Source organism: Cordyceps militaris (genome assembly GCF_000225605.1).
Source record: "Cordyceps militaris CM01 unplaced genomic scaffold CCM_S00004, whole genome shotgun sequence".
Lineage (NCBI taxonomy): Eukaryota > Fungi > Ascomycota > Sordariomycetes > Hypocreales > Cordycipitaceae > Cordyceps > Cordyceps militaris.
Window position 1 is genome coordinate 3,140,119 of NW_006271972.1, and position 24,377 is coordinate 3,164,495.

At 57.1% G+C, this 24,377-nt stretch overlaps 8 protein-coding genes across 8 annotated transcripts; 4 read left to right on the forward strand and 4 right to left on the reverse strand.

The window, feature by feature from the left end:
• Nucleotides 1–308: 308 nt before the first annotated feature.
• CCM_06012 (eukaroytic elongation factor 2 kinase) lies at nt 309–3,014 on the forward strand (the record flags this gene model as incomplete). The annotated part of the gene is made up of 1 exon (XM_006671156.1): nt 309–3,014. One exon carries the CDS (start codon nt 309–311, stop codon nt 3,012–3,014), a length of 2,706 nt encoding a protein of 901 aa, XP_006671219.1.
• A 1,009-nt stretch (nt 3,015–4,023) lies between these two features.
• On the forward strand, nt 4,024–5,823 carry CCM_06013 (ankyrin repeat-containing domain; the record flags this gene model as incomplete). The annotated part of the gene is made up of 2 exons (XM_006671157.1): nt 4,024–4,489; nt 4,649–5,823. 2 exons carry the CDS (start codon nt 4,024–4,026, stop codon nt 5,821–5,823), a joined length of 1,641 nt encoding a protein of 546 aa, XP_006671220.1.
• Nucleotides 5,824–6,133: 310 nt separating this feature from the next.
• On the reverse strand, nt 6,134–8,155 carry CCM_06014 (methionine aminopeptidase 1; the record flags this gene model as incomplete). Its single annotated transcript, XM_006671158.1, has 6 exons — nt 6,134–6,231; nt 6,293–6,839; nt 6,936–7,334; nt 7,394–7,549; nt 7,646–7,765; nt 8,102–8,155. The coding sequence occupies 6 exons, from the start codon at nt 8,153–8,155 to the stop codon at nt 6,134–6,136; spliced, it is 1,374 nt and encodes a 457-aa protein (XP_006671221.1).
• Nucleotides 8,156–8,827: 672 nt separating this feature from the next.
• CCM_06015 (uncharacterized protein) lies at nt 8,828–12,190 on the reverse strand (the record flags this gene model as incomplete). The annotated part of the gene is made up of 2 exons (XM_006671159.1): nt 8,828–11,571; nt 12,151–12,190. The coding sequence occupies 2 exons, from the start codon at nt 12,188–12,190 to the stop codon at nt 8,828–8,830; spliced, it is 2,784 nt and encodes a 927-aa protein (XP_006671222.1).
• A 440-nt stretch (nt 12,191–12,630) lies between these two features.
• On the forward strand, nt 12,631–14,380 carry CCM_06016 (kynurenine 3-monooxygenase, putative; the record flags this gene model as incomplete). Its single annotated transcript, XM_006671160.1, has 4 exons — nt 12,631–12,742; nt 12,821–13,038; nt 13,108–13,524; nt 13,580–14,380. 4 exons carry the CDS (start codon nt 12,631–12,633, stop codon nt 14,378–14,380), a joined length of 1,548 nt encoding a protein of 515 aa, XP_006671223.1.
• Nucleotides 14,381–15,041: 661 nt separating this feature from the next.
• CCM_06017 (40S ribosomal protein S8) lies at nt 15,042–15,539 on the forward strand (the record flags this gene model as incomplete). The annotated part of the gene is made up of 1 exon (XM_006671161.1): nt 15,042–15,539. One exon carries the CDS (start codon nt 15,042–15,044, stop codon nt 15,537–15,539), a length of 498 nt encoding a protein of 165 aa, XP_006671224.1.
• Nucleotides 15,540–20,108: 4,569 nt separating this feature from the next.
• CCM_06018 (homoisocitrate dehydrogenase) lies at nt 20,109–21,259 on the reverse strand (the record flags this gene model as incomplete). Its single annotated transcript, XM_006671162.1, has 2 exons — nt 20,109–21,154; nt 21,235–21,259. 2 exons carry the CDS (start codon nt 21,257–21,259, stop codon nt 20,109–20,111), a joined length of 1,071 nt encoding a protein of 356 aa, XP_006671225.1.
• Nucleotides 21,260–21,815: 556 nt separating this feature from the next.
• On the reverse strand, nt 21,816–24,306 carry CCM_06019 (elongation factor G 1; the record flags this gene model as incomplete). The annotated part of the gene is made up of 3 exons (XM_006671163.1): nt 21,816–23,897; nt 23,960–24,110; nt 24,146–24,306. The coding sequence occupies 3 exons, from the start codon at nt 24,304–24,306 to the stop codon at nt 21,816–21,818; spliced, it is 2,394 nt and encodes a 797-aa protein (XP_006671226.1).
• Nucleotides 24,307–24,377: the final 71 nt, after the last annotated feature.

Sequence of the window (24,377 nt, forward strand, 5' to 3'; positions counted from 1 at the left end):
TACGACTCCAGGTTGCCCGATGAGGCTGCAATGGTGGGCTTTCATGCAGGGGCGTCGGTGTAGACTGATGGCCGCCGACTCCAAGGCAATCCGTTGGGCAAGATGAGGCGTCTGATGCTACAAATTACCTCGTACATTATTGGAACCTGCAGCCTCAACTGCTGAATCGGGAACCGCCAATGGACCCGGCCAAAGTGAGGTGAGCGGAGGTGCTTAATATGACCCCGACACCTGTCATCGTGAACTGGTGTTGAGTTCTGTGTTTCTTCATTGCAAATTTCTTTAGTCTAACTACAGAAAGTGGTACGATGAAGCCTTCTCGCGACCCCTCTGCATCGGTCACACGCGCCGAGCTCGCCGGCCAGGCCGGCTTGGGCAGCCTCGCAGACGACCTCCTCCGTCAGTCCCTCACGGCCAAACCAAACACCTCTGCGGAAGGACCCGGCTCTGTCCGCAAGCCGCCCTCAGCGCCGCCATCCTCCGCCAGCCTCCTCCGCTCCCGAAACCCACCAACCGGCGGTCCATCCGCAGCGGACTCGCTTCTCCGCGCCTCCGTCCTCAGGACGCCCACGGCGTCGCCCTCCTCCGCAAGCCTCCTCCGCTCCCGAAACCCACCAACCGGCGGTCCATCCGCAGCGGACTCGCTCCTCCGCGCCTCCGTCCTCAGAACGCCCACGGCGCCGCCCTCCTCGGCAAGCCTCCGCCGCTCTCAAAATCCTCCAACCGGCGATCCGTCCGCAGCGGACTCGCTCCTCCGCGCCTCCCTCACCCGTGCCGCCGCCGTCCCAAGCGCAGAGAAGCCGCCGCCGTACCACAGCGGCAGATCTGCCTCTGTGACCAGGCCGCCATCCACCACCACCACCGGGCCGGCGCTCGGCCGCGCCCCCCTCTCGGCCGCCGAGACGAAGAGCCGCCTCACAAAGATCCTGACCGAGGTGGAGCGCGCCAAGGCGGCGGCTCCGCCGCGCGATACCGAAGGCCTGTTCCGGGCCTCGTGCTCGACGGACCTGCTCTTCCTGATTGACACGACCGGCTCGATGGAGCCGTACATTGACGCGGCCAAGGACCAGGTGCGCCAGATTGTCAAGGACATCAAAGAGGCGTTTCTCGGCGAGTCGGATGTCCGCATCGCCGTGGTCGGGTACAAGGATCACTACGAGTACCCGCACATTGAGTTTCTCGACTTTACGACCTCGGTGACCGAGGTCCGCAACTTCTTGTCCGGGCTGACGGCGGGGGGCGGCAGCGACATGCCGGAGGATGTGCTGAGCGGGCTGCGGCAGGCCGTCAACGCCTCGTGGAAGCAGCAGACGCGCTGCCTCGTGCACATTGCCGACGCGCCGGCGCACGGCCAGACGCTGCACGACTTACCGGAAGAGGCCGACAGCTACTGGAATCCCGGAAGCGAGCCGCATGGCCTGACCCACGACGGCCTGCTCGGGCAGCTGGTCAAGCTGCACGTCAACTACTGCTTTCTCCGCATCAACTCGTCCACCGACAGAATGGCGCTCCAGTTTAGTCGAGTCTACGGGGGGGCCGACGTCAAGCTGTCCAGAAAGAACACCTACCACACCGCCGCCGCGGACTCGCTCCTACGGGCCAGGTCCCGCGCCAAGAAGACGGCGACCGGCACCGGGCCGCTGTTTGAGGAGATGCAGCTCGGCATCACGTACCAGGCGCTCCGCCACCTTGTCGTCAGCACAATCACCTCGTCCGTCTCCCGCACCGCCACCCGTCTCACACTCGCCCTGAGCGGCAGCGGTGGCGGCGGCAGCGGCGGCGGCAGCGGCCCGCCCCCGCGTCCCCGTGGCTTCAGAGGCTCCGGTCTCTCCGCCGTTGCCGAAGAGAGAACTGCCACCGGCTCCCGCGCCAGCGAGACTGCAGTGCTTGAAAAGATCCCTCCACGGTGGAACACGCCCGGTTGGTTGGATCAGTCCCTCTACGTCGACGGTATTTGCATGAACCTGGCAAATCATGGGGCAGATACTCTACAGGCCATGATGGAGGGTGACAACAACATCAAACTCGGGGTGGTGCAGCTGGAGATTCACGCACGTTCCAAACCATTCGATCAGGGAGCGCTTCGTGTGGCAACGTATGCCCAACCTGCCGCTATGACGACCGGGTTTGTCCTCAAATCGTTCAAAAAACCGGAAGCGTCGCCTGCTAAATTGATCGAGGACATGCGCATGCAAGCACTTTGCAAAGCCTTCGCGATCGAGTTCAACGGTCTCGTCAAGTCCTCTAAGCCAATCGACTTTGTCACGACTGTTTGCTTGGAGGACAAATCGCCTACTTCAAAGGGATTTTTGTCGCTGGAGCGATTCATCGAGGGCGACTACGTCAAGTACAACAGCAATGGGGGGTTCGTGCTGATAGATGACGATAACCCGTTCAACGAGATTGCCCAGGCGTTTTCGCACTTTACCTTTGAGCGTTCCTGGGGCCACCTCCTCGTCACGGACCTGCAAGGCAGCGGCAACTACTTCACTGACCCGGCCATTCAGACCAGCGACGTGGAGCGCTTCAAGCTGAGCGACACCAACCTCCACACAAACGGCTTCAAGTTTTTCTTTTCCACGCATACCTGTAAACGGACCTGCAGAAAGTTGGGCCTCCTCAGCAAAGGGGACATGCTCATTTCGGGCAAATATACCTTCAGGCAACTATGGCCGGTCATGGATCCGACCGTCTGCTGCGCCAGCAAGCTCTGCCGCAGAATCATTCGTGTTGCGACGGCGAGTAAGTCGCCCGCCTACCCTGGCTGTCATTGGTGCGACGAGTGTTTCCCGCAGCTCATGGCGACTCGAGTACAGGTCGCCTGTGCGGCGTCCGGGCCGAAGCACACGTTTGATGTTTCGAGCTTCTACTACGTGAGTCAGGGAGAACATATCCCTAGTGTGTGCAAGGAGCATCGGGAGGAGGATAAAACGGTAGCTCGGGTGGTTGGAACTGAACTGTGGGAGGCGACCAAGTCTCCTGATGCCAAGAATCGTTCGGGACGAGGTTGGTGAGATTCAACGCCACACTATCGTCACGCGTAGTTTGTAATCATCAGTAGTTCGAGCTTCGCAGCTTGCAGAATGTCAATTGCACCAAGCGCAACATTTGGGCGTCCGGCAGAGCACGATACTGTAGCGAGATTCGGTGACATTGTAGTCCTCTCGGCCGGTCTGTGATTGAGTTTCAACGAGATAGTCTGCATCGGTCGAAGGAGACTTTCGCCAAGTCTAGATGTACCACAAGCAACCCATTCGACAGCTGCCTGGCGCTACAGTCAGAAGGATGCTGCAGGTGCAAGCCCTTGCATAGTTTGGGGCAGGAAACATGTAGAGAGCAAGCGCTTGTGGGTGGAGAGCTTGGGGCGAGATGACATGGAGAAAATGGGCTCACCAGAAACTATGTGGCCGTGTCCGAATATAGCATCTGCGACCGGAGGACTGGTCCCCCGATTTCGGGACTTTTGCTGTTGCCACCATTCCGCCCAGCCACCAAGATCTAACCAAGCCAAACGCGAGGGCCAAGGAGAAGGAGAGATAAGGAGCTGATGAACGTTGAGAGTTTAAATAGACCTCTTGCATTTATCTCCAAGTCTACTCCAAACCTCGCGATGGTACTGTGCTTTGAGTGGACTGCCGTACATATCGATCAAGGAGCGGGCTGCAGGTAGGACTGGCCGAGATGTTGGGCCATCATGTATGCACGCCCCAGTGCCCAAGTGTTTCGAAGTCAGGAGAGGCGAGGTCGTGGGGAGGGAGTACAATACAGACTACCCCATTACGCGCCGTGTCTCGACGCCTCATTTTCCTTTCGGTGTTTCTGAGCGCTTTCTGGGGGCGGGACTAATTTCTTTCTGCACTTTCGGAACGGAAGCTGTGTGACCGTCATCCATGGTGAATTTGTCACCTCCCCAGGAGCCGCTCTTCTCGGCACCTCTGCGTTGGTTGTGATCCCCTTATACTTGGTGGTAGGAGTGAATCATCGACAGGCAACTCCTACCAAAACCGTACGTTGCGATCAACAATGGGCGACGCCAGCAGACGAGGGAAGGCAGCCGATGTCTTCGCCGGCACGAGTGAGGACCGTATTGAGGTACTGGCCCGCGAAGTCCGTTCCGAGAGCCCCAGTCTACAGCTTATCAGAAACATGCTCCGATACAAGATCCCCATTGAAGCCGTCAGCAGCGACGGGCAAACCATCTTCGAGATTGCGTTGCAGCGAGGCAACGCCGACGTCATCAGACTCCTCTGTGAAGCCTCGGAAGGGGTAGATAATATTATCCGCGCTCTGTTTAGGTACTTGCCGCGCGAGAAACAAGTCCTCAAGTGCCTGCCCATATGCATGGCTACACTCGCGCCGACTGCGGCACACATAATCGATCCAGCAGTCCTGTACAAGGCACTGTCCACGTTCCCCGAGGGAGACAGGCTAGTGAACAAGTTGCTCGACTATGGCGTACCGGCCGGGACACGGGTGGAATGGAGACTGTGTAGGGAGTGGGTATATGAATCAGTCACGCCTCTTCTGTGGGCGTTGTTCCAAAAGAAGAGGGTATCGAACAGCACACTGCTGGCTCTGATCGCCCGAGGAGAACAAGGCAAGCCTTTTCTCGTGCTCTCCAGACACTTTCAACACTAACATTTCTTAGCGGACCCTTTATACCACACACATAAGTCAAGAGTATCGGCAGCCTTTGTTTGTACGCTTGATCCGGGCCGAACGCCGGTCCTCGTAGCCCTCATGAAGCAGCATGGGCGCGCCATCACAGTTTCCACCATCCCAGGCCGATCATTTTCGTGGCTCGCCCAAGACTGTAGAGAGCCAAGACGAGCCGACATTGTGCAGCAGGACCTCTCCCTCGTCAATGCCGCGCTATACCTCGGCAACCTCGACGCCTTTCGCGCCCTCCGCGGCGGGGATGTCGCCAACGATGGCTCGCTGCACACGGCCGCCATGCTCGCGCTGCCCAACTTTGTCCAGTGGCTGATGAAGCGGCACAGCGCGAACCACGCGCTCGACGAGTTCGACGGCCTGATTCCACTCGCCGTCGCATGCCGTGCCCAGACCCGCCCGTGGTGCAAGGTTGCCAACGCCGAGGACAGCTTTGAAAACAGGTGGTACCGCTCTATGGAGCTGCTCGCGCGGCAAACGGACCTGTCCTGGCGCCACCGGCGGAAGACGGTGCTCCATTTCGCCATTGACAATGGATCCCAGGCGTTGGTGGTCATGCTTGACGCGCTCGACGTGGCAGGAGATGCCGAACGAGACGAGCGCTACACGTACACGGACCGGGAGGGCATCGTGTATTCGCCGAGCAGGTACATTCGGTACGTCTTGGACCCGGAGAATGAAAACAGTGATTCAGACAGGATGATTCAGATGCTGCGGCGCGTTGGGAAGTTGAACGATCGTATGTACAGGCCACAAGAGCCCGGACCGGGTGTTGAGCAGCCAGTCTCGTGCTGTGGGTTGCCGCGGGAGCTCGAGGTGAAGTGGGCGCCAATTCTGTATAGACATGTGGAGGCTTTTGCACGGGGTGCTTTGCCTGCTCCTGGCTTTGACAGGGTTTCGGAGTGTCCAGAGGTTTCGAGGTGTCCAGAAACTTCGAAGCGACCAGAGATTCCGAAGCGTCCAGAGGTTCCGAGGTTTTCAGAGTCTCCAGAGTCTCCAGAGTCTCCATGGTTTCCAGAGTCTCCAGAGTTTCCAGAGTCTCCAGAGTTTCCAGAGTCTCCAGAGTTTCTCGAGTTTCCCGAGTTTCTCGAGTTTCCGAGGTTTCCAGAGTTTCGAGTATTTTCAGAATTTCCAGGTCCGTATCGTTATTAAGTCCGGGTCAGGAGGCCTGACAACTGCAGCAAGTCGTGGACTGCAGCAAGTCGTGGACTGCAGCAAGTCGTGTCGACAGAGCTCCTCGGCCCTCCCCAGCCCACGCAGGTAGGCAGCAAACAATGAAATATTACATGCAGTCCTTTTAGACTCAATAGAGTAGACATGGTTGTGCTGTCTTCGTCTTGGTTCATTCGCCGTTTCTCGCTCGTCTTGGAGCCTCGCTATTTATGCTCATCTACAACGCCACCAACACCTCGCTTCCCAATGCAACAGCTTTTATCTTCAAATCATAATTGACCGTGCTCAGTTACGCCACCGTCGGCATCGGCGCCGGGCCGCCAGGGGAATTTTCGTTTCTCGCCGTCAGCACCTCGACGCCGTCTTCTGTTACCAGGAGGGTTTGCTCTGCAAGTTCAACGTTAGCAACACCACCACATTTTCCCCTAGCAAACCATGGTCTTCTTACCAAACTGCGCTGTGCGCTTGCCGTCAATCGTAGTGCTCGTCCAGTTGTCCGGCCACGTGATGTCCCGGTACTTGCCCAGCGCGATCATGGGCTCAATGGTAAACGTCATGCCGGCCTTGCACTCGCCGGGGGTCTTGTTCTTGGCGTAGTGGGGCACGTTGGGCGGGCAGTGGAAGAGCTTCCCGATGCCGTGGCCGCAGTAGGTGCGGATGACGCTGCAGTCCCTCGTCTTGGCGTGCTGCTCGATGATGTTGCCGAATTCGCGGATCTGAACGCCGGGCTTGACGGCCTTGATGGCCTCGTCGAGGCACTCGCGGGCAGCCTCGACGACGCGGACATTGTCCGGGTCCGCCTTGGCGCGGTCGCCAATGTAGTACGTCTCGTTGAGGTCGGCGTGGTAGCCCTCGTGGTAGAGGGTGACGTCAATGTTGAGGATGTCGCCGTCGATAAGGACGCGCTTGTCGGGGATGCCGTGGCAGATGACCTCGTTGACCGACGTGCAGCATGATTTGGGGAAGTGGTTGTAGTTGAGCGGTGAGGGATACGACTAATAAAGGCCTTGTCAGTGTCTTTGCGCGCAAGCAGAGCGCCCGAGTTGCCAGCTAGCCTTGGCGCCATCATCATTACTTGTGCGAAAACTCACCTTGCGCTCGACGCAGGCGTTGTGTACAATCTCGTCAATGTAGTCGGTGGTGACGCCGGGCACGGCGGCGGCGGCGGCCAGGTCAATGACCTCGCGGGCGAGCTTCGACACCTTGCGCATGGCTTCTATGCCCTTTGCGTCGAGAATCTCAAACTTGGTGCGGCTGGCGAGGGAGCGACTGTACTTGGGGTTGCCGTCCTCGGACCAGACAGGGTGGGGGATGGCGCGCGGCACGGTGCGGTGCTCGGAGAGGGGGTAGACGGGTCGGAGGGGGCCGGCAAAGGGGAAGCTCGGAAAGGGGTTGTAGTAACCCGTTGCTGGATCTGGTGAGATAGCTTTCGGGGCGAGCAGGTGGTGGAGGATATTACTTTGAGACTTGTGCATGGCCTTGTGTGTGCTCTGGGGACGGGTTGTTAGCAGGCGACGCGGGGGAATTGAAGTATCTGCGGCGCACGTACCCAACTCTTCTTGAAGCAGTCCTGGGTGCAGAAGAAGCTGTCCTTGTTGCCGAGCTTGAGGCACGTCGGGCACTGGAGGGTGCCAGCGTCATTGTCGCACTCGACGCCCAGGCACTTTTTCTTTGCGGGGGGTTCAGTGGCCATGACGGGCAGAGGCTGCGGGTATAGCGATTTGGTGTATAGTTAGGCGAGCAGGCAAAAGGAAGAATTGAAGCAGAATCGTCGAGGTTATCCAGAGAATAAAGTATGTACAGAAATCGGGTTGTCGTAGTGGGGGTAATGGATGTTGTCGTATGAAAGTCCAAGGTGGTGAGAGCCAATGCGGTTTTCTGCCAATCTTTTTTTTTTTTTTTTGCCGTCTGGTATGGCAGCCTATAGGTTTACATTCTTATATCAGGGTACATACTAGACATATACTATGAGGATATATAATTATTTTTAGGATATTAATATCTATATTTAAATAATATAGAATATAATTTAAAGTTATATATACTATTTATTAATATTATTATATTATTATTCTTTAATAAAATTATATCTTATAAATTTATAACTTTTTTATATTATATTAATTATTATTATAAATATAATCTTATTAATTATTATAGCTTTTATAGTTTAGCTTAATAATATTAAAAAGTTAATAGTTTAAATACTTATAAAGGTTAATATTGTGTTCCACTGTGGAGGGATCTTTTCAAGCACTGTAGTCTCGCTGGCGCGGGAGCCGCTGGCAGTTCTCTCTTCGGCCGCCACCATCGGGAACGCCGACGTGGGTCCATTCCTAGCATAACAATCATCTATCCTTACATATACATTCCTGGCCATAAGTGACCTTTTCTAGGTCTAACAATGCTTCTGTAACAATTTGCTATTCATGAGCTGATGCGAATGGATACATAACCAGCAGTAGCTACACTGGGCCACTATCCATCCCATCAGAGCCGCAAACGTTTCGGCAGGTGGAACAATGCATTGGAGTTCATCGGGAAAAGGTAGCTTTGAGCTCGGGAAAAGGTAGCTTTGAGCTGTGCATCGCTGCCATCGCCTCCGAGGCATGAGTTCTGGCACTATGACCCAGTGAAGAAGAATGGATTCTGCGTAATGTAGTTTACCCTGCTGCGAATGGTTTCTCGGTCGAGCTTGATGCTCCTTGAACGAATATCTAACATGCCTAAGATGGGCGAGATGAGTAGATGAGGAATGGCGGCCTCACGTTGAGCGAAGCGAGCAAAAAAAAAGAAAAAAAAAGGAAGACGTACAGAAGAAAGGCTTTTCTTCCTCCCCACCCCCCCCCTCGCTTCGCTCGACGGTTGCCTCGTGCACCAGACATGGGCGTCTCACTGCCGCGCGTCGAGCGAAGCGAGGAAAAGAAAAAGGCCGAGCGCAGCGGTAATTTTAAAAGTAAGTGTTCATATCCTATTTATCTTCTTAATTCTCGTCATCTTCCTCATCCTCTTCATCCTCCTGGACCTTTTTATCCTCCTCACTGACCTTTTTCCAGCTCAGATCCCTCTTCAGCCCCTGCCACAGGTCCTCCTCTTCCTCGGGCTTGTCCCCGAAAATCATCTGTATATCCTCTACCGTCTCCTCCACGCCTCGCACGTCCCTCAGCTTCGGCAGCGCAGCCCCGCCCTTGCGGCGCATCAGGTCGTCGACCTGCGCGTCAAGCGACGCATCGTCGCCGCGGACGTAGCCGTACAGCGTGAGGGACTCGAGGCTAGCGGGGAGCATGGCGGCGAGGGTCGACGACGCGTTGGCGGGCTCGGGGCTGGCGGGCGCGTCGGACGCGTCGTCGTCGCTGGCTAGCGGGATGCGCTTGTTGCCGAGGAGCGTGCGGATAGAGATGGCGAGGTGCGCGAGGACGGGGAACTCGCGAAACGAGCCGATGGTGTGGCCGTACGCGCTGTGTGGTGGCGGCGCGTCGTCGTTGCTGGGGAAAGAAGCGGCGGCGGCGAGGTCGCGGTCCATGCCGAGGTAGTCGGCGCCGTACAGCCTCAGCTCCCAGTCCGAGGGCGCGCGGTCCAGATCCTCCTCCTCCTCGACGCGGTCCGGGTCGTGCGTGAAGATGGACAGGTCCACGTCGACGTGCGTGAGCGTCTTGCGGTGCTTCCACAGACTGCGGCCCACGACGGCCTTGCTCATCATGGGCATGCCGCCGTCGGTGTTGGCGACGCCGCCGACGCTCAGGGTGAATTTCCGCAGCGCGCGCGGCACGCGCAGCACGCGCGCCACCCAGTCGTGGTCAATGTCGAAATGCGTGATGCTCAGCTCCGTCATGCTGCTGGCGCGGGCGGCGGCGAGGTTCCAGCTGGGCTGGTAGACCTGCGCGTTGTCGACGGCGAGGCGGGCCAGGGACGGGAGGCGGTGGACGAGCTGCAGGTGCGCGCCGAGCTCCACGGTCGGCGTCCAGCCGTTGGGGTCGTGCGTGAGCACCTCGACGCGGCGCAGCTTCTGCAGCGGCCGCGGCTGCGGGAGGAGACCGTAGTTGGCGCGCAGCATGTACTCGCGCAGCAGCAGGTGGCCGTGCTCGAGCGGCCCGAGGTAGAGCGTGTCGACGTTTTCGCAAAACGAGAGCAGCAGCACGCCGGCCGTGAGCTGCCACTGCGCCGCGAAGCGCGAGTCGTCGTCTGCCCGCATCGCCAGGGACCCCGGGCGGCGCGTCCGACGGCCGGCGTCCGGCGCCGCCGTCGCACGCCACCGCAGCGCGCGCGCCATCCTCTCGGTGCGCGCCTCGTCCATGCCGAGATCCAGGATGCGGCGGCGCAGCGCGGCGTACACCTCGTCGTCCGCGGGGACGTCGGGCAGCACGACGTGGGACAGGTCGGGCGACTCCTCCGGGCGGTGACCGTAGGGGGTGCCCTTGCCGGCGAGGTCAATGACGAGCTCGGTGACGCGCGGCGCGAGGCTGGCGTCGCGCACAAACGAGGACAGCAGGGCGTAGAGCCGCGTGCTGCCGGGGCCGCCGCCGTCGGGGACGCCGACGCGGGTGTACGCGGTGGCAGCGGGTGAGGACGCAGACGCCATGGTCACGCAGCGACGAGGGGGTGGTGAGGTATGAACCTCCTCTTTCAGCCTCTCCTTTTCCTTTGCCTCCGCTTCCTCTTCTCGCCGACGCTCATCCTCCAGATCCCGTTCCTGCGCAATCTTTTCTTCCATCTCCCTTCTGTCTTGTCGCGCAGCATCCTCTCGCGTCCACGGACGAGTAGTCGGTCCGAAAGACCATTTGATTGGAAAGCCAACGTCGCTTCCGCCGTCATCATCATCGTCAACATCGCTATCCAGCTCACCAACGGCCGCTCCTCTGTGCTTCTTGGCGCGTCTCTCGCCCCTCGCCGCCTCTCTGTCCAGCCTCTTCCTCGCCTTCTCCTCTCTCTCTTTTTTTTCCTGGCGGGCCTTGTCTGCCTCTTCCTGCGCCGTCTCTTGCGCGATTTCGGCCGCCATCCGCGCCTGCAGGACCCTCACGGCAGCCAGGTCCATTTCATCCGCGTTCCTGAGCTCCTCGTTGACCCGCGCCCAGAGCGACTTGCGCAGCGCCTCCTCGCGGGCATCGCACTCCTTGTGCCACTCGTCGCCGGCCACCCACCAGCCCTCGTGGTTCTTGCTCGCCTCCTGCCTTGTGAAGACGTCGTCCTCTTGGGTCAGGCTAGGGCATTCGACCTCGTTCTTCATCCAGCGATCGCGCATTGCCTCCTCCATCGCCCACTCCTCCGGGCGCAGCTTCCTCGCGAGGCGGCCGGCCGCGTCAACAAGGCCCGGGCTCACGTCCTTGGGCGTGTCCCGGCTGTAGATGGCGGCGGTGTGCAGCGTCCACCAGACGAGCCAGACACACTCGTGGGCATAAAAGTTGAGGTCTGCCGTGCGGTCTGGATTCCAGAAGTCGCGGACCACGTCCGCGACGCTGGTGTACTTGTCGCCGACGGTCATCTGGATGTTCTCCAGCAACACGAAGGGCGGGGGACGGCCAAGGGCGTAGTTGATCTGCTCGTCGGAGCGCGCGGCGTCGGCGAGGAACTGCCCGTCCTCGGTACCCTGACAGAGGAACAACCATCGCTCGGCACGTGTGAGGTCCTCGTTGTGCTCCCACGCCTTCTTGCACAGCGCCTTGGAAATGGCTGGCGGCGTCGTGCCAAAGTACCGATCCGTGAGAGGTGTGTCCGACATGCTGGACGAATCTACGGATATCATTCAAGGGTGGCTAAGTAGATGCAAACGTGAGCGAGTCACGAAAATCAGGCACGGGAAGGCGATGCGCAGAGGAAGCGCGGCCTGCGCAGGCAGTTGGCTGGGGAGCTTAACAAAGAAGGTACCCTGCAGCCTGATTCTGCTGGGAGGAAGACCGGGACAGGACCAACGTCTAAATCTCTACGCGCAGCCTTATACAGCCCAGCAGGATCAACTAGGAGAGCCTGTTACTAGTATTCTTATAAGTAACTATTAATATTAGTATATCGTTATTATATAATATTCTATTTATTTATATATAAAGATATATATAAATATATATAAGTAAGAAAAGAAGGGAATTAATAGAATTCATAGCTAAGAGGAAGAAAAGAAGGTTTATATAAGATATTATATAAAGTAATAATTTAAATATACTAAGTAAGGTAACTAGGCTATATTTAGATATAAAGATAATATATATTTATTATAAGGATACTATATATTTAAAAAATATAATAGCCTACTTATATATATATTATTTCGTATCTAACTATATATAGGGTGTGAGAGTTTTAGCGATAACTTACCTTGCCATCGTCTGGTCATCGGAACAAAACAGCAGAGCATGAAGAAAGCTTAGCAACCAGCGTGTGGCGAGCTGAGTGTGGCGCAAGGAAAAAAAAAAAAAAAAAAGTCGCGTGCTGAGCTGCCCCTGTGGGCTGAGGTTCGGGAAGCTTGGTTGCATTTCAGCCCACTTGCTCTGAGTGGTAGAGAACGCTGAGCAATTTCACCGAGTCGCCACTGTAAACCACCGAAATGCCGCCACAAGTCCGCCAACACCCGCTGTAAGTTCTGCTCCGTTCGCGGCAATCAATCATCCTTCTTTTTCATCTCATGGTCCGTTTCCTCGGCTTCTCTCGCCCTCTTCCCTCGTTCAAACCAACACACTTGCTCCCCCCTCCAGTGTCATTGACCTGCCGGGCGTTTTACAGAGCTTCAATCTCTCTTGCAGCCGGGGTCTGCCCTGTCTTCTTTGGTGTGCTCCGTCCTGTCAGCATTTAGCAGCCATGGCACGACCACAGAAAATGGTCATAGTCGGCGCCGGGCCGGTGGGCTCACTGGCCGCCCTCTACGCCGCCCAGCGAGGCTACCAAGTTGAGGTCTACGAGTTGCGTCCAGGTTCGTTTAATACTAATAGAATTGGTCCAAAAAAAAAAGATTCATTCTTCAACTTGCTCATTTTTTTTTTGTTCTCAGACCTCCGGGATCCCCGCATTGTCCCTCTCAACTTTACAAAGTCCATCAACCTCGCCCTCTCGGAGCGAGGGATTAACGCCATCCGTCATGCCGGACTACCGGATCTGCTGCAGGACATTCTCGGCGCCTGCGTGCCCATGCGCGGCCGCATGATTCACGGCAAGAAACCGTCCGGCGCTTTATACCAAGTGCCCCAAGACTTTGACGTCCACGGCCGAGTAAGTCTGCCCGTCTCTCTTCTCATGTGACAAACCCCGTGCAGCCTCCGGCTAACAAGGAGAACAAAGTGCAACCTGGCCATGGACCGCGGCGCCCTCAACGCCCGTCTGCTGGACGCGCTCGAGGACCTGCCCAATGTTGAGCTCTTCTTCAACCACAAGCTGACGGGCGCCGACTTTCGCGCCCGCAAGGCCTGGATCGAGGACCGCGACCGCCTCTCGCCGAGCGGCCGTCCGCGCGAAATCGAAATCGCCTTTGACCTCATGCTCGGCGCCGACGGCGCCCACTCGGCCGTCCGCTACCACCTGATGAAGTTCTCCCGCATGGACTACCAGCAAGAGTACATTGACACCCTCTGGTGCGAGTTCCGCATCGACGCCGGCAAGGCCCAGACGGGCAGCGGCGCCGAGACGTGGAAGATTTCACCCAACCACTTGCACATCTGGCCGGGCAAGGATTTCATGTTTATTGCGATTCCCAGTGAGGTGAGTTGACTGCGCTGCCCGCTGGTACCAAGGACCTCTTGCTTAACTTGTCTAGGACGGTTCATTCACCTGCACCCTCTTCCTACCCGCCAGCCACTTTGCGACACTAGAGGCCGACCCGTCGCAGGTGCCCAACTTCTTCGACGTCAACTTCCCCGGCGTCAGGGACCACATCTCCGACGCCTCCCTCATAGAGGCCTTCAACACGAACCCGCACCTGCCCCTCATCAGCCTCAAGTGCAAGCCCTACCACTTTGGCTCCTCGGGCGTCATCCTCGGCGACGCCGCCCACGCCATGGTCCCCTTTTACGGCCAGGGCATGAACACGGGCATGGAGGACGTCCGCCTACTCTTTGCCATTCTCGACAAGCACCGGACCCAGCTGGCCGAGACCAACAACCCCCTCTCCGACGACTCCGACGACTATGATGCAATGGAGGCCTCGACCGCTGCCGACGCCGCCGCCGACCAGGCGCACGCTCAGGCCCTCGCCGAGTACTCGGCCACGCGCTGGGTCGACGCCCACACCATCAATGACCTGGCGTTTCAAAACTACGTCGAGATGCGCACCTCGCAGTCGACCACGTACAAGCTGCGCAAGGCCCTTGAGGAATTCATGTCGCTGCGCTTCCCCTGCTTTGGCTGGCAGACGAAATACTCGCTCGTCGTCTTTAGCAACCGCCCGTATTCGGAGTGTGTCCGCCGCACGGATCGGCAGGGCCGCGTTCTGATGCGTGTCTTTGCCGGCCTGGTCACGAGCCCGTTGCTCGCCGCGGGTGTCTGGCTTGCCTACAGCTACCGCAGGCCGATGAAGGAGCTCTGGCACAATGCGGTCGCGATATGGCAAATGATGTAAGAGTAGGAACACGTACAAAAGGCTGCATTCTTTTTTTTTTTTTACTTGCATTTGGATTTGATGGCAAAAAAGCACCACTCCAACAAACTTGTATAACATATACACACCATCCTATTATGTATTACAGCACCGCCCGTTGGCGTGCACCCTTTTGTATTCATTCGTTCAACCATAGCAAACTCAACGTCTCTTATTTAAATACCTGCCACAATTCTTTATAGAATAATAGTTTCCTAAGGCTTTGGAAATTCAGCCACGCGTCAGCCTTTCGTGGTTGTTGGTCGACACGCGCTTAGTCATCCGCTCAGGGTGCCTAGGAAATTTTGGCGGACCCTCGAAATTGAGGACATGCGACAGCATCCTTTCCCAGCCCGGACTTTGCAATTGAAGCTGCCCACGTGAGAAAAGCGGCGCGCCACACGATTGCAAACAAAGGCGCAACCCGGATACAATACTCCAGCAACATCGCGCGAATTTTCGCACAACGCAGGCATCAAGCCAACGCGCAGGCGTCCGACAACCTCCCGCCGAGAACAGGAGACGAACGACCTCAAAACGTCTACAGATACATACGACGCCTACCACTCCTTTCGAACAGCATACTTAAAAAAAAAACGACGTATTTTTTTCCGTTCACACCACAACACACAACCCGCCCAGCATGTCGCTCAAGACGCTCGTCGACATGTGCTCGCACCTGCAAAACGCCTCCAAGGCCAAACTCGGCCTCACCTCGTTCCGGAGCACAAAGCACAGCATGCTGCTTGCCACCGCGCTGCACCGCGCCGGCTTCCTCTCCACCGTGTACCGCGCCGGTCCCACGCCGCCGTCCGAGGAGGACATGCTCAGTCGGCCCATGGAGCCGGTCACGACGGCCAACGTCTCCAGCCGCCGGCTGTGGCTGGGGCTGAAATACTGGGACGGCAAGCCCGTGCTGGGCACGTGCCGGGCCATGAGCACACCGTCGCGGCGCGTCACGGTCCGCCCAGAGGAGCTGGCGAGGGTCGTGCGCGGCTTCCCGACCAAGCTGGATGCGGGCGTCGTGCAGGGCCTGACGCTGGGGGAGTGCCTGTTTCTGGATACGACAGAGGGTGTGTTGGAGGCGCGTGAGGCGCTGGCCAAGAAGGTCGGCGGCACCCTCATGTGCCGGGTGTCATAGAGGCGGGGGTGGTTGAGTTGAAGGAAAGCAGAGGATGAGGAACAAGCCAGGTCAGCATTGACGGGGCTACGCGATTTCATCATGTATCATAGTTGTGGAAATTTTACAAGATTGGCAGGTCACTGTAGGAATAGACATCGACATCAAATACACCAAAGCATCATTCTATCCCTACACAACAAGGTGCACAGCAGACCTAACGAGGCACGCACAAAAGGCAGTTTACTGGCTAGTCCAACCATCACTTGAATCACTTGATATTAGATAAATGTGTAAGTCGCTGTGTCTGACAAAAAGATTTGCACAGTAGAATAAACAAACTCCAGCCCCCAAAATAAAGCCTTTTTTAGCGCATCGCCAGACACCACAGACAAGCCGACTGCCCAAGACAGCCCAGCCCAAGAAGAAGACATGCGTAAAACCAAACGCAGCGATGCCATCTTTCCTTGCTCTACGCGGTCGCGTCACCATCCTTAATAACAGTCTCATCGGCGGCGGCCTTATCGGCGTGTTGAGGACTGGTTTCGGTAGCTTGAGGCAGGGCAGAGGCAGACTCTGTCTCATGGTTGTTGGCAAATCCATTACTAACGGCGCCTTCCTTAATGGTGGAGTGCCCGATGACAGGCTCTGCAGTCTTGGTGACGTCGTCAAAGCTGGCAAGATGCTTGGGTTCCGCCTCTTCAGCAATCTCAATTGCCTCTTCAGCAGTCTCAACTTGAGCGGCTTCGAGAGCAGCATCTTCGAGAGTCACAGCCTCCTCGTCGGCGTGGAGTTCGCCCTGGGCATGCGCCTCGATACTGTCTTCATCTTCCTCCTGAGAAGCAGGCTCGGGCTCCTTAATGTGTTCAATGGAGATGATTTCGTTCTCGTTTTCAACCTCGGGATGGGCATCCTCGACAGTCTCGGCTTCTTCTACGTGCTCCTGGGGCTCCTCGAGTGTCTCTTTCTCGGCTGCGTGTTCGACCTCAGCCTCAGCCTCTTCGGCAACCGTGGCTTCCACAACGTCTTCGACTTCAGGCTCGGCTTCGAGTTCAGTTTCATTCTCCGGGTGCTGATCAACCTCGGAGTCCAGCTCAGCAACGGGTGCGGGTTCGATCTCGGGCTCATTCGTCGTTTCCTGCTCAAGATCTTCCTCTGGCTCCCCAGTTCCGAGGTTTGGGAGCCTGTCGGCCAGCTTGGACGCTGTCGAGTCGGGAAGCACCTTCGTGGCAACAACAGCAGCAGCCGCAGGTACAGCGGCAGCCTTGGCCACAGTCTTGGCGGTTGCAGGTTTGAGAGACTTTTCAGCCCGAGAAGTGGCTTCTCTGGGGCGGGCAGCAGAGGCAGCACGGTTAGGAACTGGGCTCTTGGACATTCGCCGCCCAGTTTCGGCACCAACATTAGAAATTCGCGGCGCTGTCTTCTTTGGGGGAGTGGGTGGAGCACCCTTTTCTATCGTCTTGCTCGATGAGGCTGCAGTAGGACGCATCATACGCGCAAGGAAGCCCTCGTCAACATGGCTCTGTCTCTTGCTAGACGTCGATTCTTGCGAGACTTTGCTGACCGGGGGGGCTCCAAGGCTTGGTCGTGGACGGCTTGCAACAAGATTTTCACGCTTCACAGGTTTCGACGCCGTAGCGCTGGCGGAGTGGGTAAGATTCGGCTGTCGACTTGCGCCGCCCTTGTGGGCAGAAGCGGCTGTCGGAGCCGTCAACGACGATGGGAGGTTGACAGGTTTCGTGGGCGACTTTGGCTTGGGTTTGACGAAGCCCGTCTCATTGGCCGCCGTCTTGACAGGAGCTGGTCTCTTAGTGGCGGCGGTGCCACCGGTAGCCCTAGTTGACGCGACAGGCTTGGTGACCGTTCGACTGCTTGGTTCCTTCTTGGGTGCCACAGGCTTCGCAGCTACTCTGGAAGCTGTCGGAGTCGGACGTGGAGTTGCAGACTTAGACAGAGCCGCTTCTTTGGGCTTGGTTGAATCAGTGTCCGCTGGTCCAGCGGGGTTGCTGGGCTGCTCAATCTCAGCAGCATCCGGAGCCTCGGGGATAGACTCGGAGGCCGGGTTTCTGATAGAATCGTCTTGGGTGGACATTTTGCTCCTGGTGCGGTAGAGGCTGGGCTCTGTGTCGTTACTGAGACGTCGTCGGGAGACGCTGGAATCGCCGCTCTGGTCTCGTTTCAGTCCAACACGGCCGTCTTTTTCTACGGCAACGAAGCTGGTTCTGATTTTGGAAAGTGGCCTGGGAGCTTCGGATGTGGTTGAAGCAGCTATTGGAGAAGTTGCGTGTTAGCGAAATCCGGGCCAGGAATCAAGGTTTGGCATCGCAGCAAGCGAGCAGCTGTCCCTACGCCGAGACCGAACCAGCAACACGCGTTACGCCGGCACCGATAATACCGTGGGGTACTTGTACTCGTCGCGGGTGGTGGATGGGTGCTGGACAGAGAGCAGATGCTGCTTGCGTGCGGCCCAGAAGGGCAGTGGTGATGCTGGGGTTGAGCCACCTGTTGGAGAGCGTCCTCTGCTATCTGGCGGGCTGGTGTCGCCTTTGCTTTCAAACATGGCACGCAGGTTCTTGACCTGGCTCATGACGACGGTGCTGGACGTGGCGTCCTCGGAGGGACCCGCGAATTCGGTGCCAGAGCAGGCGCGATGGTATCTATCCGGTATGCGGCAGGTATGTGTTGTCTGTTGGGGAGTGGGCACAGGCAGGGAGGTGAGGGGGAAGAGAGTGGTTACGGCGACGCCAGCAAACGGTCGGATTCAGGTGAATAGAGTTTAAGCCTACCGAGAGAATAATGAACAGATGACAGGAGAGGGCGTTTCAAGTTTGCGGACGAGCCAGCAAGGGAGGCAAGGTGCGCAAGTGCGGGAGTGTGAGTGGGAGCGTTTGGGAGTTGGTCAGGACTCAGCTCAGGGCTCAGGTACGGAGAATGAAGAATGGTGCGGCGAGATGCAGGCTGGTGGGTGCAGCAGGCTGGAGATTGGTAGGCGATATATCCGTAATAATGGCACGGATACACGGTGGCGCGCCTGGACGCGGGTCAACGGGCACACAGAAAATCAGGGGTTGTTCAGTTGAGGCACTGAGCCCAACTGAATAGGTAGGTAGGTAGGTACTAAGGGAGTTAGGTATTTATTAGCCTGACGGTAGGGGTCCTGTTTCGGGCAGCGTGGGCAGAAATTAACGTCTAGCAAAACAGCGACGGTGGTCAATACCTACCTAGGTAGTAATAATAAGGTCACTGCTGCTAATAATAATAAAAGTAAACAAAGCCAAATTCTGTGCTTAACAAACGCCCGAGCTTTGGGCGGGGAACAATGGGCATTGGGCTCAGGTACCTCAGCAGCCGAGATGCCGCTATTGGTACAAGCGACGCGTCCCAAACTAATCTGTCCTTCCCCTCCATTCCATTTTCCATCCGTTTGATTCTACTCTTATATATCCTTACTCTTCTCCATCTTCAGCATCAGCATCATCACTGCCTCCAAATTCACCCTCCAGTGCTGCTGCAAGTCAGTTCTTTACTCCACCAGACCCTCCGATTCCACGGCGCCCGCATGCCTCCGCCGCCATGCGACTTTGTCTTGTTTCCAGAGCCACCGTCATTGTCTCGCAATTTTAACTGGCCCTCCACTTTGCAGAACCAACTTCTTTCAAAGTTGCTTCTTTCAAAGTTGAACTCACATTGAAGCCCAATGACAAAAGCCAACCCGTGTGCCGGCCTCTTCCCGCTGCCCTACGCCCTGTCTGTACGGACACAGAATCACCACTTGGTCATGGATCCAGGATGACTCGAAACTCCATCCAAACTCTTTCCCCAGCGATTCTACCCCGAGCTACGGAGTAGATCCCGCCACATCGTGATCCGGGCTCTGTGTCCCCCCTAGAGCACGGGCACGCGCTGCCCTATGCACGATCTTCATCGGCTGCATGTCATGCAGTTTGACGTTTGCTGACGGAACCCCTTGCTCATTCATGCTTACCGGTTCAAACACGAGCCCCGGATGCCCGATGGCTAGTGCATACCGAAACCAAGGAAGATCCCGAGCCGACTGCTCAAGTTGTCAACAAGAAGTCACGTAGATGGCAGCGCAGCACCAGCGTAACGCATTCGATTCTCAAATGTTTGACGGATGTGCACAAGTCATTGTCCAACGCCGACTATCTAATTTACAACATAGATGCTCATAAGAAATTACATATGGTGTAACACTGTAATCCCGATGTAGCCGACAATGGGACTTACCAATGACGACGGACCTGGTGAGCAACAAAGTCTCAACTCTAATGTCGTACTATGTACGACCGGCCAACACAAACAAAGTAATAGATCTTGGCCGCGAGACTGGGGCCTGTACACGCCCACAGCCTTGCACGTAAGAGAATGTCATCTCAAAATGCGACCTCCAAAGTTTGACGGCAGAGATATGAGGCTTGTAATTTCTGCCTTGCTTGAATACAGAAACGGTGGCCGTTATGGCCGAGCAATTCATATCAAGAACATATTGACCCGATGGGTGCAAGTTGTATCGTTTTAATTGACTTTTTTCAACTCTAATACAAGGCGACTACAGCAAGCAACCCCCAACTACAGTCTGCGGAGGATATCCTCGACAACCTGCTCGGTAGTAGCAGTACCGCCCAGGTCGGGGCTGAGCAGCTTACCCTCCTCTAGGTTCGCGTCCACGGCGGCGTAAATGGCAGCCGCGGCCGCAGGCTCCTCGAGGAACTCCAGCATGAGAGCGGCGCTGCGGATGGTGGCAATGGGGTTGGCGACGCCGCGGCCCATGATATCCGGGGCGCTGCCGTGGCAGGGCTCGCCAATGGCGAAGCCCTCGCCGACGTTGGCGCTCGGCACGAGGCCGAGCGAGCCGACGAGCGCGGCGGCGCCGTCGGACAGGATGTCGCCGTACAGGTTGGGCGCGACGATGACGTCGTAGTCCTCGGGCTGCCGGAACAGCTTGTACACCATGGAGTCGACAATCTGCTCCTCGACGGCAACCGAGGCGAATCTCGGGTCCGCGAGCGCCGTCTTGGACACCTCCCGAAACAGGCCGTCCGTCTGCGACAGCACGTTGGACTTGTGCGTGATCGTGACGACGGGGCTCTTGTGGATGCTAGCCGCACCGGCCTCGCGCAGCTTCTGCCGGCGCACGGCAATGTCGCCGGCCATTGTGGCAATGCGAAACGTGGCGCGCTCCGAGATGCGCTTGATGGCCTCGGCGACGCGGCCCTCGGGCGTCTGGCGCGTCGTCTCCTCCTTGACATATAGGTCCTCGGTGTTTTCGCGCACAATGACCATGTCAATGGGCTTGGGCGCCGTCAGCACCGTCTTGACGGGGCGCACATTGGCGTACAGGTCGAGGCGCTTGCGGAGGGCGACGATGGGCGACGAGTAGCCCGCGACGGCGTGCGTCGGCGACGACACGGCGCCAAAGAGCGCGCCCTGGCACTCGCTCCGCAGCGTGTCGACGGTCGCGTCGGGCAGCGCGGTGCCGGTCTTTTCAAACGTCTCGAAGCCGGCGTGGAGGTTGACAAAGTCGAATTTGAGCTTGAGCGCGGCGGGCAGCGCCTCGAGCACACGTCGGCCGGCGGGGATGACCTCCTTGCCGATGCCGTCGCCGGGGATGAGGCCTGTGACGCAGCAGCGTGGGAGGTTAGTGGATACATGGTGTGTTGGATAGCTCGAGAGTGGAGGGAGGAGGGTTTTGTACCGATGCGAAGAGTACGGAGAGACATGGCTGCTGTTCAATTGACCTGATGTGCAAGTGACTGAGCGGCAAACTGAGTTGTGGTTCCTGAAAGAAAAATAATTAGTTGAAACTTTCCCTCGGCTGCCGACCTCGGATCCGGCTGTGGAGTAGGACCCTGTCGCCGATGTTAGGTAAGCTTCAGCTCATGAGAGATGCATCCGAAGAAAAAAAAGAAAAACAGGAAACACAGATTATTGCGGACTGAACTCCTAGCTATTACGCAGCACAATCACATCACCATCCGCGAACCTCTCAACCCGTGCATCTTGGTAAGGGTGGCTTATTATTGTATATAAATGATATTTTGTCTATTGCAGTTCTTAATGCCACAATATCCAACTCTAAACTCGTTTTCTGTTGCTCCGAAATACCGTTTGATAAAGTACACAATCAACTTTTGAACTACCTAGAGAAGAGTTATTTCTGTAAATCGTGCAACTTCCTTCATTTTATACAAGCCCAGGCGCCATAATGATACAGTGGAAATCTGACCGCAGCCAAAAATCTCCAATACACAATCTCTATCCGTTTTATTCTTCGTTTTATTTCGAGCGCTTGGCCTCGAGCTCCGCCTCGTGCTTGGCAATGAGCTCCTTTTGCAGGTGCGGCGCGGCGGCGGCGTAGTGACTAAACTCCATGCTGAACTCGCCCTTACCCTGGGTGGCCGCGCGCAGCTGGGAGCTGAAGCCAAACATGGCGTTGAGGCTGCAGTCGCAGGTGAGGGTAAAGTCCTCGGTGCCAATGTCCGTGTCGTGCACAACGGCACCGCGCTTGTTCATGAGCATGAGGATGGCGCCCTGGAACTCGTTGGGCGCGGTAATGGTCGTCTTCATCAGGGGCTCGAGCACCTGGCCGCCGGCCTCTGGGAACGTCTTGCGAAAGGCCATTTGCGTGGCCAGGCTAAAGGCGTGGTCCGACGAGTCGGTGACGTGCGTCGCGCCGTCGTTGATAATCATCTTGGCGCCAATGACACGGTGCCCGAGAAGCGGGCCTTTTTCGGTGACAATCTCGAAGCCCTTGGCGCACGCCGTCAGGAACTTGTCGGGGATGGTGCCACCAATGACCTGGCTCTCGTAAAAGTTGGTGCTCGGGTCGTCGTTGGGCTCAATGTAGCCGACAACGCGCGCGTAGTCACCGGGGCCGCCCGACTGGCGCTTGAAGAGAAAGTCAAAGTCGGCGTGGCGCGCGACGGTCTCGCGGTAGGCGACGCGCGGCTGGCCGGTGACGCACTCGGTCTTGTACTCGCGCCGGAGGCGCTCGACGTAGACCTCGAGGTGCAGCTCGCCCATGCCCGAGATGATGGTCTCCTCGCTCTCGGCGTCGACGTGCACGCGAAACGTCGGGTCTTCGCGCTGGAAGCGGTTCATGGCCTTGGAGAAGTTGTCGGCGTCGGTCGTGCGCTTGGGCTTGATGGACAGCGACATGACGGCGTCAGGCACAAACATGGACGTCATGGTGTACGGAAGGCCGCCGTCAGTAAAGGTGTCTCCCGAGGCGCAGTCGACGCCAAAGACGGCGCAAATCTCGCCAGCGCCCACCTCGCCAACGTCCTCCATCTCGTTGGAGTGCATGCGGACGATGCGCGGGATGCGCACCTTTTTGTCGGTACGGCTGTTGAAGAGGTAGGAGCCCTTGTTGAGGGTGCCCTGGTAGACGCGGATGTAGGTCAGCTGGCCGTAGTTGTTCTCCTCGAGCTTGAAGGCAAGGCCGACAAAGGGGAGCGAGTTGTAGGGCACGAGCTTGACCGTCTTTTCGTTCTGCTGCTTGTCAAGTGCCGTGTTCTCAATCTCGCCCGGGTTGGGTAGGTAGTCGCAAACTGCGTCGAGCATGGGCTGCACGGCCTTGTCGGCGAGGGCGGAGCCCATAAGCACTGGTGAGAACTTGCGGGCAATGGTGGCGCGGCGAATGGCGGCTTTGATCTGGAGGATGGTGGGCTCCTGCTCGTCAAGGAATATTTCGGCCATTTCGTCGTCGACGTCGGCGAGCTTTTCGATCAGAATCTGGCGCTTCTCCTCGACAAGGTCCTGCAGATGAGCGGGAACATTGTCCTCAATGCGGATCTTGGTACCACGCGGCGCCTCAAAGTACATGGCCCTACGCTCAATGATGTCTACGACGCCCTCGAACTCATCTTCGACGCCGATGGGAACCTGGATGGCGGCGGCAGGCATCTTGAGCTTGCTGTTGATCTGCTCAACGGCTTTCCAGGGGTTGGAGCCCATGCGGTCCATCTTGTTGACAAAGGAGATGCGAGGGACGTCGTAGCGTTTCATCTGGCGATCGACGGTAATTGTCTGCGACTGAACGCCGCTGACGGCGCAGAGAATCATGACAGCACCATCGAGGACGCGCAGAGCACGCTCAACCTCGATGGTAAAGTCGATGTGGCCGGGGGTGTCAATCAGGTTGAAATGGTAGGTCTCCTCTTTTCCGTCTTCCGTCTTTTTCCAGTCGCAGAAGGTCGCCGCAGACTGAATAGTAATGCCCTTTTCTCGCTCGAGATCCATAGAGTCCATCTTGGCGCCGACAGAGTCCTTGCCGCGGACTTCGTGGATCGCCTTGATTCGGCCGGTGTAGAAGAGAACGCGTTCGGTAACTGTCGTTTTTCCAGAGTCAATGTGCGCCTAGACACAAGGTTAGCATCTGAAGAACCGGGCCTTGAGATTTCAAGCCAGCGAGCACGTACTGCGATACCGATATTCCGTACGCGGGAGAGGCGAGCGGCCTCCTCGGTGGACATGTTGGCGGCAACGTATTCGGGAGTTAGACTGGCGGCATCGTCTTGCGCCTTTTTCAAACTATTCAATTGGACCTTATTAGCACCAAAGTATCGGAAACTTGTATGGAATTCAAGGCATGAGACAATACTCACGCATCTTGCGCCGCGCCATTCTGGGTGCTGGACTGGCTGAATGCGCGCCGGGTGGCAAAGGGCGTTGCAGCGACTTTGAAGTCACGGAACCCGGCAGTGTATCTCGACGAGTCCGAAATCAGACGGCAGTTAAGCCACCTGACAGAGCTGAGGACCCTCATCTTGCGAATGTGTCCGCAACAAAACGATTGTCGTGGTTGAGAGTACCTAACTAGCGCAAAGTCCCCGGAAA